General features: G+C 44.8%; 1 protein-coding gene across 3 annotated transcripts in view; it reads right to left on the bottom strand.

Moving 5' to 3' along the window:
• LOC147629958 (alpha/beta-Hydrolases superfamily protein) overlaps positions 1 to 15,020 on the bottom strand; it is a 55,632-nt gene that overhangs the window by 25,237 nt on the left and 15,375 nt on the right. For all 3 annotated transcript variants that reach the window (XM_086811506.1, XM_086811505.1, XM_086811504.1), the window contains 2 exons: positions 5,140 to 5,282; positions 4,913 to 5,021 (listed from right to left, as the gene is read on the bottom strand). In XM_086811506.1, coding sequence (XP_086667632.1) covers positions 4,913 to 5,021; positions 5,140 to 5,282 — 252 coding nt within the window. The remainder of the gene's footprint in view (positions 1 to 4,912; positions 5,022 to 5,139; positions 5,283 to 15,020) is intronic.

Raw genomic sequence — 15,020 nt, 5'->3', positions numbered from 1 at the left:
CCCAACGAAACCGAGTGTAATTACTAATCGTCAATGAAAGTCATAAAGTACAGATGTCCTACAAAAGATGATGCCCTCATAGGGCCACATAAATCACTATGTACGAGCTGCAATGCCTAAGTAGCTCACACAGTGCCATCCTCCGAAAAGGACTGACGATGCATCTTTCCCAATACATCCCTCGCATACATGCTTGTGTGGGAGCTACATGGGTGGCAACTCATTAATCATAGACTAATGTTGTAAATGCATAAAAGAAGGAAAATTAAGGTGATCAAACCGAGCATGCCATAGCGCAATGTCATGCATAACCTATGATGTGGAAGCAACCATAGCATCATCATGAGAATCACTACTCCTATCATACATGTGAAACCTATAAAGGCCATTGTGCAATGTACCACATAGCATAAGCGTATCAAAATCTGTTCTATCATAAATGGACTAGCAATGATCACAAAACTAGATTTTGAGACCAACTTTTGCAAGTGCTAAGACAAAAATAAGATTCTTGCGAATTCAAGATACATACAAAGTATTTGCAAGAGTATACGTGTCCACATTGCCAATGCCTTTAATGACATATGATGCATTATTAGCACACAAAACTGTACCACCTAACGGTGCATCTCTCAAGGTAGCAAACAGCTTCTTGCACAAAGTGATGTGCTTTGTAGTACCTGAATCAAAATACCAATCAGCATCTGCCAATGATAAACAAGAGGCATACAAATCACTACATGTGACTGTTAAGACATAGCCATCATGTGCGAAATTTGCTTCCTCGGTATTGTCACCTTTAGTTATAGCAAGACCTTGCTGCTGCTTCTTTTTCTCACTCTCTTTATGCTTCCTGCATTCCTCAATTACATGACCAGGTTTCTAGCAATAGTTGCATCTCTTCTTCTTCTTGGTCTTCTCCTCTTTGGACTTGGGAGGATCTAAATGGGCTTGTGCTTTGCCCTTAGGTTTAGCACTAGATCCAGCCACAAATTTTCCTTGGGAGGCAACAAAAGCCTGATCTGCAGCAATCATGTTGTTCCAATTGGAGCATGATTTCTCTTCCTATTACAAGAGAGCTACCAAATCATAAAAATGTGTACAAATCTGTATTGCTTTCTCTTCGTCAAGAGGTGAAGAGTGGTAGCAAATCCTTGATAGGATTCAGGCAAGCTATTGAGAACCGTAACGACAAGTGAACTGTGAGGTATCACCTCATCAATATTGATTAATTGCTCTCGCAAACTCTTAACACAGGTGAGAAATCCATCCATAGAATCACCCTCGGTCATATGCTCCAAGTCAAGCTTTTTCCGTGGATAAGCTACACGAGCTTCATTGCGGATCTGATATAAAGAGGCAAGTATATCCCATACACTTTTAGAAGAAGTACATGAACGAATATGAGGTATGACTTGCCGTTTACACAAGAGAGCAATCGAGGCATGAGCCTATGTATCTTTAGCACCCCGTCTGAGTTGTTCTTGTGTGGAAGGAACAAGTGCAGGTGGTGTACTTCCACTAGAACCAGAATCACTCATTCAAACATTGGATCCCCCTATCGTGGACTTCCCGGAGGCCAGAGGCTAACAAGGAGCATGCTTAAGGCCATACAAGGCTTTCTCGATACTCTGGCTCCGAGATGTGCACGGCTTAGAACCCCCCTGTGAGGAGGCCTTACCCTTGCCTCGTTGATTCATGATATAAGCTTGACCCCCAATGTGCATGACATTCCTATTCTGCCTTGATAGCTCTTCTTACAAGAGCACAAAGACCAACTCATCAATAGTAAGGGCGTTTGGATTACCCTTCATCAAGAGCCTTATGGTCAAGGCACAACTTTGATTCAGGACTACGGGCACAACTTTGATTCAGGACTACGGGCACAAGTGAACTATTTGGATAAGCCTCATCAAGGCTAGCCAATTGTGCTCTTAAATCCTTGATTGTTGACACGTAAGAATCCATTGAATCTCCCTCATTCATATGCTCTGACTCTAGCTGCCTTCTCAAATAGGCTACCTTAGCCTCATTGCATACATGGTACAAAGATGTGAGTGCATCCAATGACTGCTTGGCAGTGTCACAAGAGCGAATATGTGGGATAATGGACTTCTTCATAGCAAGAGCAATCATTGCATGTGCTTGTGAATCTCTTCCATCCCATCTAGCTTGGTCCGGAGTACGAGCTAGACCAACATCAGCACGACCAGTACGTGTTGTACTCCTTGAACGACCTCTTTGTGACGTGTAGGAGTAGAACCAGTTGTTCCACCTGGACCTTGGTTTTCATCACGTGTAATCTCATCTAGGTCAGTTGCTTGAACGCCACTAGGAGCCGGTTGCTCCTCTAGTCGAGCTTCACAGCCACTGACCAAAGAAGGTAGTTGGAACCATCCAACTTGTCCTCTGCTCCGAACCAATTGAATACATCACTGCCAACCATAACTCAAAACAAATGCACTATCTGCGCCAAACAAATGCCACTGCACAATGCACCTTTTATTCGAAAAATCTATACAAGTGAGGGTTATGTGACTAGAGCGGACCATTGTATTGTATTGTTATGTGACAAGATGGTTTTGTGCCTAGACCAATGGTTGCAATCCACTCCTCAATGTCCATCCTTGATGCAGACGGATGGCCCTTCAAGGCCGGTCCTGGTGGTATGAGACGCCATGGTTTACTGGTGTGGTCTGTATGGACAGAGCCTTAGCTCCTACGCTCAACAAAGATCTTGTCTTGTACAAGATCTATGGTTGGTGTTTAGCTAGCCTGCAGAACCCTTATTTTGGATTTATCTTGTACATGTCCTGTGTTAAGATGATTGTGTTGCGTGAATCCCTGACAGATTGTGCTCCTTTGTCAAGTAGCAAATGCTGGAAGTGCTCCGTGACCCTATCTTGAATTTGAGGTGACGTGTGCAAGCTCTGATCTAACCAATGGCAATCCTCATGCCAAAGCCATCACTGATGAGCTATAAGAAATGGTCCTGGTAAAACTGCACTTTGTGTGGCCACTCAATCCATGACCAGAAGATATAAAGCTTAAGAATGTCCATCCAAATAATTTGGTCTCTTAACGTAGAGGTTGGGGGCATCAAGGCTGGCTGCTGTGGTGGAAAGGTGGTAATATGTTCATCCAAATGCCTCTAGAGGGATGCTATCTAGCCATCATGTAGTACCACTGTTTCAATCCTGGCCAACAGCATGGACGAGGCAATTGCAGTCCTAGGTAGACGATCAGCTGTTAAGGATCAAATCAAATTTTTCTGTATATAGGTGACTATCTAAAAGATTGTGCCAACCTCAAAAGGTGAAACTATAAACTCTCTAAGGATGGTCTTTTGTCACTAATAGATTTCACCTTATGAGATGGAAAAGATCAAAATCTACAATCTCTGAATGCTTTCTCTTAAGATCACACCTAAGAATGGTGTCCCATACATGACTGCTGGGCCAATAAACTCTTTGTCAGTGGATCCTTGAGACAACAGACTTGGAAACATTGTTAATCAAGCAAGGTCTTACTAAGTCAAGCCTACAGCCCACACAGACTTCCTCATGGTAAAGTGTGGGCCAGAAAATAGTGTGTAGGAGTCCACCAACTCTATCGGTTCCCGTTGGTTGTGTGTGAATTTATGCATCCTCATTTCCACCCTTAAGGGATCTAAAATCATTATTGGTCTTTGCTGAGGTTTACCGCATTAACATCTGCATACAATAAGAGCATGTCCCAAAAAAGAATTTACTCCTAATCTCTAGATAAAATTACCCATCTCATTAATATAAACCCCAAATAGAGTCCCAGAATATGGGCAGGTATCCCAGCTGAATTTCTGATACACCCTATAACCTGTTCAAAGAGAGGCATTGCAGATGAAGAAAACTCATCAATAAAGTCATGGAAATTAGAGACCTTTTTGCAGAGTACAGAATCAAAAACCTTTTTAACGTCCAGATAACAAAAATAGACTCTCAAACCTAGCATGTGCCTTCTCAATGACTACCCTTAAAGTGGAAGTGTAATCCAAGTTAATTAAAATCAGTGGTTTCAATTTTAAAAAAAAGGGAGTGTACACTGTAATCCAAAGTGGAAAAATCAAACTTTAAACCAGCCTATCCTTTGGCTCTCAACCTCTGAAGTTACTGCATGGTTGCATCCCCATACTCATACTCAACCTCATGATCCGTACAATTCTGTGTGTACTGCATGCATACCATACAAAGCGTTCTATGGCAGAAAGCTTCTTTATAGATTCAAAATATCATATTTTATATTTATTCAAGCTAGAAAAAAGAGTGGTGTACTTAACGTACCTATCTTATCAGTACTGTGCATACTTACATTAAACACGTAAATCAAGTATCATACATTTCTAACCACCTTCCCTAGTCAATTCCTAAACTTTGGCCCATGTGGCCATTAGCTTTATATTGTTAATTTCACTCCTATCAACAAAGTAACATAGTGGGTCCACACCTCTGCCACTTTAGGATTGGCACCAAGCTGAGCCTCATGAATAGGAATCCTGATTTTCAGAGAACAATTTCGAGGAAAACCTCAGCAGGAGCTAAGCTAAGGCAAGGGCAATTATCTTCCATCCATAAGCTAAGAAATCTATAAGTGGCCCCTCAGGATCCCTAGCTCTCCCATTATGAAACCAAGAAGATGAAGCAGCTCTATGAATGTTAAGAGACCTAGCGATTGCTGATAGGCACACATCCTCTGCCAACAAAGCTTACAGTTTGTCTGAGAATTTACTTTCCAAAGTTGCATTCATCAAATAACACAAATTTGGTAGAAAAGGGTGAAATGATAATGCAACAAAAGACTGTTAAGACAAAATGCCATTCTAAGCCAGAGATTTCAATTGAAAAAAGACCTACTAGCTTAACAAGTCAGAAGCTACCTGATTTACTATAAAGTCGATAGAGTCAGCTATAAGTGGCTCTTGCGGTCCATCACGAATTCCCGACAATATATAACGCTTCAACATAAACTCGGGAGTCCAATTGATCCTGGTCTCTCAACAAACAACAAACAAAGGAACATTTTTAAAACAAACTTCTTTTGAGAATTGTGCTTAAAGATTGAACAACTATTCTGCAAAAAGACCACAATGAGCTTGATACCCACAATGAAGACCAAGCTGTTGCAGCAGCAAACTCCCTTGTATCCACAAATGTGTTGGAAAGCACCAGAGACTTCACCCTTCGAGGACGGTAGTGAGCAAATAATTGTGCTAGGAATCCACCAAGAGAGGTTCCATAGATGTGTACCTACGAGCAAAAAAGGCCAAATTTTTTGAGTTGAGCAACTTCTCTTCCTACCACATGTTCTAGCCACTTCAAGGCTCCTATGTAGCATTGACATTCACATAGCTTGTCTTTTTTTGTTAGTTAATATTCTTTTCTTCCATGATATAGTTACTTCATAGATGTATTGTTGTCAAAGTCATGGAGCAGCAGCACGCACACCACCCTAGGGCACCGAGCAATGTCAGCTCCCATCTCCTAGCCGTTGCTCCCCCCCAAACCCGGCCGGAGGAGATATCTATGACAAGGTGCCACCACACCCTATATATGGCTCTTCGACTTCCCATGCTCTTGCATATGGGATAATCCACAACTTCTAGTCATGCGATAACCTAAGAGTAGCTACAAGAATTGCCACCTCCAACACCCTCCTTCAATTCGAGCAGCTTGATCAAACAGAGGTTAGGACCGCCCAGGACCACACAGGCCGAGCTCTGATACCATGTCAAAGTCACGTAGCAGCGGCACGCACACCACCCTAGGGCACTAAGCAACGTCAATGGCTGGGCTCCCATCTCCTAGCCGTTGCTCCCCCCCAAAAACCTGGCCGGAGGAGATATTTATGACAAGGTGGGCATGTTCCTAGGTTCGAGTAGGTATATAATTCAACTGTATTAGCAGACATGCAAATTTCACATTGTGATTTTTTCGTCCGAGTTGCGGCCAATTGATATTGTGCTTATTCTTTCTATCTTTAGCGGTGCATTTGCCCTATCAACTACTTGTTTGCTATACTAATTCTTTCTATTTGCCACTTCCCTTAGTGCTAGGCTTCATTATGGCTAAGTCTACCCTGCATCTCCGGAGGTTTGATAGAAACTCAATACGAAGGCCTTAGGGTGAATATATGCTCTTATGTGTGTGTGTGTGTGTGTGTGTGTGTGTGTGTGTGTGTAAGAGCATATCTTGATACAGAGTTCTACACCCACTATTGGGCACTGATGACGTTAGTGGGGATGTCGTAGTATCTAATCCATACTATGCATAATGGAGTTGATAGTTATATAGTCTTGTGGGTTGACTACCATGAGTATATACCTTGCACGTTCCTAAAAGGTGAATTTGGGCATGTTCTTGGATTCATCTAGGTACATAACAGAATGTTGAAATGGATGGAGAAGGTTGCTCAGGTTCCTGGTTGATAACACAAAGATAGCACAACAACAAACATAGAGAACACAATTCAATGCAGTTTTCAGCCACAGCCATTTGTAATTTCATTCTCATATTAGTAAAGCATATACACTTTGTGGGGGTTTTGTTGGGGGGGGGGGTCCCCTGGCGATTGGGACCCAAAGCTGTGTCTGTGTGGATGATTGTCTGTATTTTTATTGTCTATGCAATCCAAACTTTTATCTAATTGCTTTTGCAAGGCATACCAGATATGTGAGGCATTTTTTTCGTGATGACAACATGGCCTTGTTTGATTCCATATATTATATAACTTGAAGTCCGAGTCGATGTGTAAAGGGTCGAAACCCTCTATCTAAACCGTGATTAAATTTAACTAAATATATAAGGTAGGCACTAGCTCACCACCAACCACGGTTTGTCCATAGACCTCTCATGAGCCTAAGGCTCCAATCCCACAGATCCATGCCAATTAGCCTTGGTCTCCCATACCACCAATACGTGCTTGCAAAGGGCTACCTCTGCAACGCTATGGACTATAGCAAGAGTAGCAGTAACACTCATGATCTAGGTACAGACCGTAAAACAACAATACTTCTATGGACCAACTCCTTGAAAGAAAGTGAAGCAAATATAGGTGCTGTACAATGATGAGCAGCAGTAGTAGCAGCTGCTAATGACCTCAACTGAATGCTGAAAAATGAGATGGACTGAGGGAAAGGGAGCCAGCCCTTATATACTACCTCAGTATTGTAAGCACATTCATCCCCAGTTTCTGCCCATTTTTGGTGTCCTTTTGGTCCCTTTTGTATGGCCCTTGATTGTGGGCTGGCCACCCCTTTTTTCCATATTTTTCTGGGATTTTTCCCAACCCTTTTGGTATTTTACCAGTCGGCCAGCTCATATGCTCCAGTCGGCCGGCATTCCTCACCTATAAATAGGTGGTGCTAGCCTCTCACTTTTCATTCAGTCTTGTACATATTTTGCTCCGTCAAATATGAGACTATCTGTGTCTCTTGCTTGGGACTGTTTTGCTTCAGTATATTCAACATAGTTGCTCCATATCTCTCTCTCTCTTGCACTCTCTATTCAGCACACTCTAGTGCCCCTTTGCTTCCGCTCTGTGCACTCTTTCATGGTATCATCGCTCCCGGTTCAGCGACTCCTCTCTTGCCCCAGATTGAGCCCTATTCTCAGCACCCTCTCCTCTGCGTTTTTTCTCATGTTTGCAGCCTCTTTGTTGCTGCGTTTTCTGGACAGCACCTGCTGATCACTTTCTCTTCAGATTGGCTTCATCGCTTGCAGCCATCAGGTAATTTTCTGATCAGCGTTTCATTCCACGTGGAGTTTGGACATAGGCGGCCTGTTTTTTCAGGACAGCAGCGCTTTTCTGGCTGCGTTTTCCTCTCCGGTGGTCATTCCCTTTTGCAGAGGGAGTTCGTGGAGTTTCGGGCTTTGGTGGCACTCTTGGTACCTATGGAGGACACTTTTTCTTCTGAGATTGTGCATATTTCTGAGATTGAGCCCAAGCTTTTGTGATGGCTGCCCCGACTTGATAGAATGTGCAGTGGAAGAAAGGAAAATGGAAACACAGGAGGGAGAGAGAGAGAGAGAGAGAGAGAGAGAGAGAGAGAGAGAGAGAAACGAAATGAAATGAAATGATATATTAACGTCTTCAAAAGGCCAAAATGACCTATGAGACCAAAAAGGTTACAACAATTGGTGGATCTGATACAATGTCTGTGTAAGAAAAGCTAAAAACAACTAACTGAAACTGAAATAACTGTGAGGAAAAGTACGGTACTAGGAGCTCCTAATGGATAACATCTGGGAGGAAAACTCTAGCAACAAAGGTAAGCATCATACACATCACTATCCAAAGATGTCTCTCATCGGTCGATGGCGGATATCCTCAATGTCCTCCATGGTGAGTACTCTGACTGGATGTCTCCCATGCCGTGCTAGTATGGTCCTGATCCTCTGTTGTAGTCTCCGCCGGTGTCGAGATGGTCCTCTCATCTTGGGGCGCCTGGACCGCCCCAGCTCTATAGCCCGATCAATTAGTGTACCTCTAGTGCGGCTATACTCTGGGGCTAGCTGCAATGCCTGCTGGCCTGACTGCTCCATCTTTGGTCGAAAGAAGTCTGTAATCTGCCTCTGTAGGTGTCTCTCCCTCTCTGATCCCCTCCCTCTCAAGAGACCCTCTCTATGTCTACGAAGCTCCAGCAAGTATAATCCGAGGCATCTCTGATCCTGGTATCTCATGACTCTAGAAAGTGGTCCGAAATCCTCTCTAAACAGGCAGTGAAAACGGCCTCGTATCTCATAATATACTGGACAGTGACATATGTAATGTAACTCTGTCTCTGGCTCCATCTGGCATAGCTGACAAATCCTGGCCTCAGCTGGTACTCCTCTGAATCTGCCAGTCTCAATCTCTAGCTGGTGTGAGGATGCGCATCTGACCAATAGCACACCGTACCCCATGAGAAAGATGAGTATCCATGTAGCTGGGTCTAATCACAAACCCATCCTGCGTGAGCTGGAGAAGATGATCTCTATAGAAAGCCATCTTCGTACCAAGCTCCTGTGTCGGCTGTATCCATGTCCTCCTAGTGTCCAGCAATCAAGTCCTGCCTGATAAGTCTGGTAATCTCTGCCCGTGTGAGAGAGAGGGAGGGTGCATCCAGGGAGTACTGAAATGGAGGTAGCCTTTCCATACTAAAGCCATGCAACTGGAGCCAAGCTGTCATCTGTGCATACCAACATGATCCGTCTCCCTGTGATGCCAACTGTCGTGAAGACTCCAGGGCTAAGCGAGCATATCTGTCTCTAGGGAGAGCCCAAGTGCTATGTATAAAGGAGACTGATCGAGTGAGTGCCTCTACCACCAATGGGGGGGCAGCCATCTCTGCACGGATAATATCATGTGGTACGGAGGCCTTGGCCCTAATCATCCGGGAAATCATAGAAACCAAGGGCCTCTCCATATGTCTCCATCCATCAGTGCTACCAACTCGGCTGTGGTGATCCACTGAGGGTCCCCATATCTCCACTCCATACAGCATGGCTGAAGTGACCAAAGTGTCAAAGAGCCAGAGCTTTGTTCGAGGTTCCTGAAACTGAACCTACGAACACATCCTCTCTAGTCTCCCCAATGCTGCATAAGCTCTGGTCAATCTGGTCTCCGCTGCTCTCCTCAAGGAAAATAGTGGGCCACTGAAAACCACACCAAGGTAAGTATATGCATTTGTATACTCCACTGTCTCCTGACCATATGTAAAGGTGGGTACTGACCTCCTAACCCACTGTGCTGTGGTGTTAAACACCATCACTTTGGTTTTACCAAGGCTAACAGACAATCCACTGTCCTGTGCAAATGTGTGCAATGCATCCAAATGACGTTGCATCCCCTCTGGAGAATCTGAGATCAGCACAATATCATCAGCATACAATAACAGCGGAATCCATGTCCCTGCTAGTTGTGCTCCTCTGTCAGCCTCCCGCTCTACATAGTCTGAAACCTCACCCACGTACATCCCAAATAAGGTGGGAGAAAGGGGCAGCCCTGTTTCACTCCAATAGTGGAGTGAACCATCTCAGACATACCTTGAGTAGTACGTACCTGTCCCACAACTGTCCTGTATAAAGCCATGATTCCCCAAATCAGCTCTGTGGGCACTCCCATCTCCTGTAGTCTGCGCATCAGTCTGGCTCTCGGTACTGTGTCAAAAGCTTTGCGGAAATCCACAAAGCAACAATAAATCCTCCTGCCATATAATCTGCCCTCCTCAATAATAGCTCTAAGTGTCAAGATATGGTCAAGAGTGGAGAAACCTCTCCTGAACCCTGCCTGCCCTGATGCACGTATGCCCTCTCTCTCTGCCCATCTACTCAACTCCAGCTCAAGAATAGATGCATATAATCTAGCCAATGTGTGACCAATCATGATGGTACAATAATTCCCAGGAAGCATGGGATCCCCTGACTTGAAGATAGGCACAATCGTGGACATATTCCAAGTCTCACGAAAACCCTCACACATGGCTCGGTTAAACATCATAGCAATAAGCTCTGCAAGCATATCTCTGGCATGAATAAAGTGCTCTGCTACCAAACCATCATGATCATATGCTCTCCCAGTCCTCATCCTGTCAATAGCTTTCCTTACCATCTCAGCAGTAAAGAAAGCACGTCTCTGGGCATGGCTCCGATGGGTCTGGCAGGGGCGGCTGTCCTGCTGCTGTGTACAGGGATGCTGCATACTCACCCCAAATCTCTGTGGAGGTAATGGCTGGTGATGGTGAATGCTCATCAGAAGCGGGGTACCGTGCGGTTTGTTATGCTGCATGTGAGGCGATGTGGTTGCGGAGATTATTGTAGGAGCTCGGCTATCCTCCTACCGGATCTACTCTTCTTTGGTGTGACAATCAGAGTTGCATCGCCATCGCCAAGAACCCTGTGTTTCATGCTCGTACGAAACACATTGAGATACAGTATCACTATGTTCATGAACGGGTTCTTGCTGGAGATTTGTGTTTGGAGTATTGTCCTTCAGCGGAGAATGCTGCAGATTTGTTAACCAAGGCAGTTTCTCAGGCTTCCTTGGCTCCTCATCTTCAACTTCTCGGAGTTTGTTCAGCATCTGGTGCTGAGAGGGGGTGTTAGCACATTCATCCCCAGTTTCTGCCCATTTCTAGTGTCCTTTTGGTCCCTTTTGTATGGCCCTTGATTGTGGGCTAGCCACCCCTTTTTTCCATATTTTTTTGGGATTTTTCCCAGCCCTTTTGGTATTTTACCAGTCGACCAGCTCATATGCTCCAGTCAGCCAGCATTCCTCACCTATAAATAGGTGGTGCTAGCCTCTCACTTTTCTTGTACATATTTTGCTCCCTCACTTATGAGACTATCTGTGTCTCTTGCTTGGGCATAGTTGCTCCATATCTCTCTCTCTCTCTCTTGCACTCTCTATTCAGCACACTCTAGTGCCCCTTTGCTTCCGCTCTATGCACTCTTTCAAGTATGCTAGTCGACCAACTATAGCAGGCCGACAGCATGGCTGTAGCATTAAATGCTACATAAAATGCCAAAAAATACCAAAAAATGCTGAATAATCTCTGCTAAGATATGCCAATGCAGGGCCTCACAAATGGCCAATACAAGCATGAAAAATATGATGTAGACCCTCTCGAGATGATATAATCCAACACCTCCTCTTCAGCGCCAGAGGGGCGGTCCAATACCAACACGCTGAAGTAACACCTTCATAGTAGCTCTCGGAAGTGGTTTGGTGAAGAGATCAGCCACATTGTCCTTGGTAGAACAATAGGCCAATCGAAGAAGGCCCAACTCGATCCAGTCGCGTACAAAATGATAATGCACTTCAATATGCTTGGATTGTCCCCATGTCACAGGATTCTGTGCTAGAGCAATAGCACTCTGAGAATCCGAGAAAATAGTAATCGGGGAAGTGTCAGCACAGCATAAATGTCCAGAATATGATGAATCCAAAGTGCCTCAGTAGAGGAGAGAAGGTAGGATTTATACTCAGCCTCGGTGGAAGAAGCGTAAACACTCCTCTGCTTTTGAGACTTCCAAGAAACCAATCCAGAACCAAGCATGAAGCAATATCCAGATATAGACCTCCGAGTATCAATACAACCTGCCCAATCAAAATCTGTGAAGCCAACCAAATCAGCACCACAAGAGTAGGTGATGCCATAATCTGAAGTACCTCGAAGATAACGAAGAACTCTCAAAGCTACCTGCCAATGAGCCTTCAAGCGGTTGATGAGAACTAGCTGAGGACACTCATAGAATAGGAGATGTCTGGACGGGTGTTGGCAAGATAAAGCAATGAGCCAACAATCTGCCAATACTCTGTGGAATCCACCAAGGGTGTATCATCCTCCTTGGATAACTTGGCATTGGGATCCATGGGACGAGAGAGGTGTACAATCTGACAACCCATAAAGTGTGAGCAGATTCCTCACATACTTCTGCTGAGAAATGAAGATATAGTCATCTTTCTGCCAAACCTCCAGCCCAAGAAAATAATGTAGAAGGTCAAGATCAGTCATCTCAAATGTCTCTGAAAGCTTGGACTGAACCTGTGTGACCAACCAAGTATCTGAGCCAGAAAGAATGAGGTCATCAACATACAAAACAATAAAGCAAATATCTCCATCAGAAAGAAGCACATAGAGATTGTTGTCAGCATATGCCCTCTCAAAGCCAAGAGATAACAAGAAGGCATCAATCTTCTGATACCAGGCAGCATGGGGCGCCTATTTGAGACCATAAAGAGCCTGCAGAAGATAAACATGGGTGTCCTGTCCCTAAATCACAAAACCAGGAGGTTGCTCAACATAAACTTCCTCCTCTAAATCTCCATTCAGAAAGGCGGATTTGATATCCATCTGGAACACGGGCATCTGAAGTGTGCAGCCAAAGCCAAAACAATCCTGATCGTGGTATACCTAGCTGTAGGAGCAAATGTCTCATCAAAGTCTTCACCTACCTTCTGAGTATATCCTCGTGCAACAAGGCAGGCTTTGTACTTGTACAAAGTACCATCTGCATGAAACTTGACTTTGAAAATCCATTTCACACCAATAACACAACGATGAGAAGGTCGTGGTGTACCGAAGACCAAGTGTTATTCCTCTCAATAGAGGCCATCTCTACTTTTCACCAAAATCCTTACAGCTTCTATTTTTCTACTGTTCATGTGTGGCATGTGGAGCCTGACATGACATACATGTATGGCTGGTGTAGCCTAACATGATAGTACATGTGTGGCTTGTGCGGCCTGACATGGTGTACATGTATGGCCATGGAGCCTGACATGATTAAAGTCTCTGGGACTAGCTATCTTGGAGATCTTGTGTATTTATGTTCTAGGAAGGTTCCGGAAGGATCATGAGCCCTGGACATTTTATCGGATACAACTGAGCAGATGGGTGTTTCTTCCAATATAATTGCACTCATGTGTGTGCATGACTTTGATTTTATCTTTGGATGACTTGTCTTGTTTGCCTGGACAATGCCTGAGATTTTCGCCTGTGTTGTCCATGGGACCGGGGACGCCTGCGCACCCTGTGGACGTGTATGTGCACACCTGTTTGGGACTAACAGGGGGTCTACATGTGTTTTGCAGGTGGTAAGTATTCCCAAAAACTCAATTTACAACTTTATGAGTTCACATGTTAATAATTATGGATGCATGTTCACACTCACTTATAAGTGACCGACAACTTATAAGTGAGTACACATTGAGCAGGACTTATTTAATACACGTGGCGGCCAAAGACCGGGCACTGGACATTATTTGGACTCCCTTCATGTAGGCGCCCCTTTCTGGACCCAAAAAAGCACACGTGTGGGCTATTTTCAGCGGGGAAGCCTCTATTATTGACAAAACTCCAGATTGGAGGGGGGCGCATGCTTTTCAGGAGTGCATGAGGGCTGGTCGGCTAGTTTTCAGCGTGCTGGCAAGTTTCTACAGCCATCCATCGCGGCTGAAGTTCACCGGATAAATGGGAGAAGTTGGCCGACTCCTTCTGCATGTTCTCCACTGATGGCCGGTGGATTTACAGCTTGAATAGAGGCTGGACAGAGGTTAAAAACAGGGAGGAAGAGCTGGTCGTAGGCTTCTAGACAGTTTTCCTTCCGACCGGAGGTTTGCAGGCTTGTGCACAATTGCTGGTCGCTTTCTTCTGTGGCTACTGAGGGCAGGTCGACTGCTGAAAACAGCCTTTGAGGCCTGATCAACTTGCTTTATGAGCCAAACAGGAGGGAGATGATGATGTTGAGTTGTCCCGGGCTGATGTGGGAGTGCTATGAGCTGTGCATAGTTGTCCTGCATGTGCTTGATGCCGGGAATGCTCACTCGTGCTGAAATTGTCGGCAAATTCAGATATTGTGATGTTTTTCTTGTTTTCATATTGTATTGGAAGAAATAGGTGCAGCCACTAGTGAACCCTGGGCACCCGCAAAGTTGTATTGGAAGCAGACTCCTTTTTGGTAATCTAACCATAAAGGGGGGGGGGGGGGGGGGGGGGGGGTCAACCCATCTTCAGGCCCCTAGTGTGGTGTACTGTGTAGCTTTGTCATCTTGTTTTATTTGGTATGCATGTGTATTTTCAAATTTCATGATTGATTAGATTTTTCGTGTTCAGTTGCCCCGTCCGTTTACACTGCTTCCATGGCTTGCCACCATTGCGGCTGTGAAAGAGCCTCCTCTGGACTCTCAGGCTCATCAATCTCCTGGAGAGAACTCATGAGAGCATAATTCACTGTGCGATGAGATGTGGCAGCCCGAGATGAACAGCGAGGTCCAAGGGTGGTGGTAGAGATCTGGTTATGGAGTTGTGCATGAGTGAGACCATAATTTCCAAAGAGTTGCTGAACCCACCGAGGTAGGCCAGCATTCCTCTCAAAGCGTGAAGAAGAAGATCCAGCAACAGTAGAGGACTCATCCAATGCTACTGGAAGTGGTGATGAGGTAAGCACTGGTGAGGGTAATCCCAGAGTCAAAGCAGGACTCGCAGAGGGACTGGGAGCTGCAGA

The sequence above is a fragment of the Cibotium barometz genome, chromosome 17 (genome assembly GCF_041138505.1).
Source record: "Cibotium barometz isolate CiBa-2024 chromosome 17, ASM4113850v1, whole genome shotgun sequence".
Classification (NCBI taxonomy): domain Eukaryota; kingdom Viridiplantae; phylum Streptophyta; class Polypodiopsida; order Cyatheales; family Cibotiaceae; genus Cibotium; species Cibotium barometz.
The sequence above is the reverse complement of the archived record's forward strand: the minus strand, read 5'-3'. Positions and strand labels throughout refer to the sequence as shown.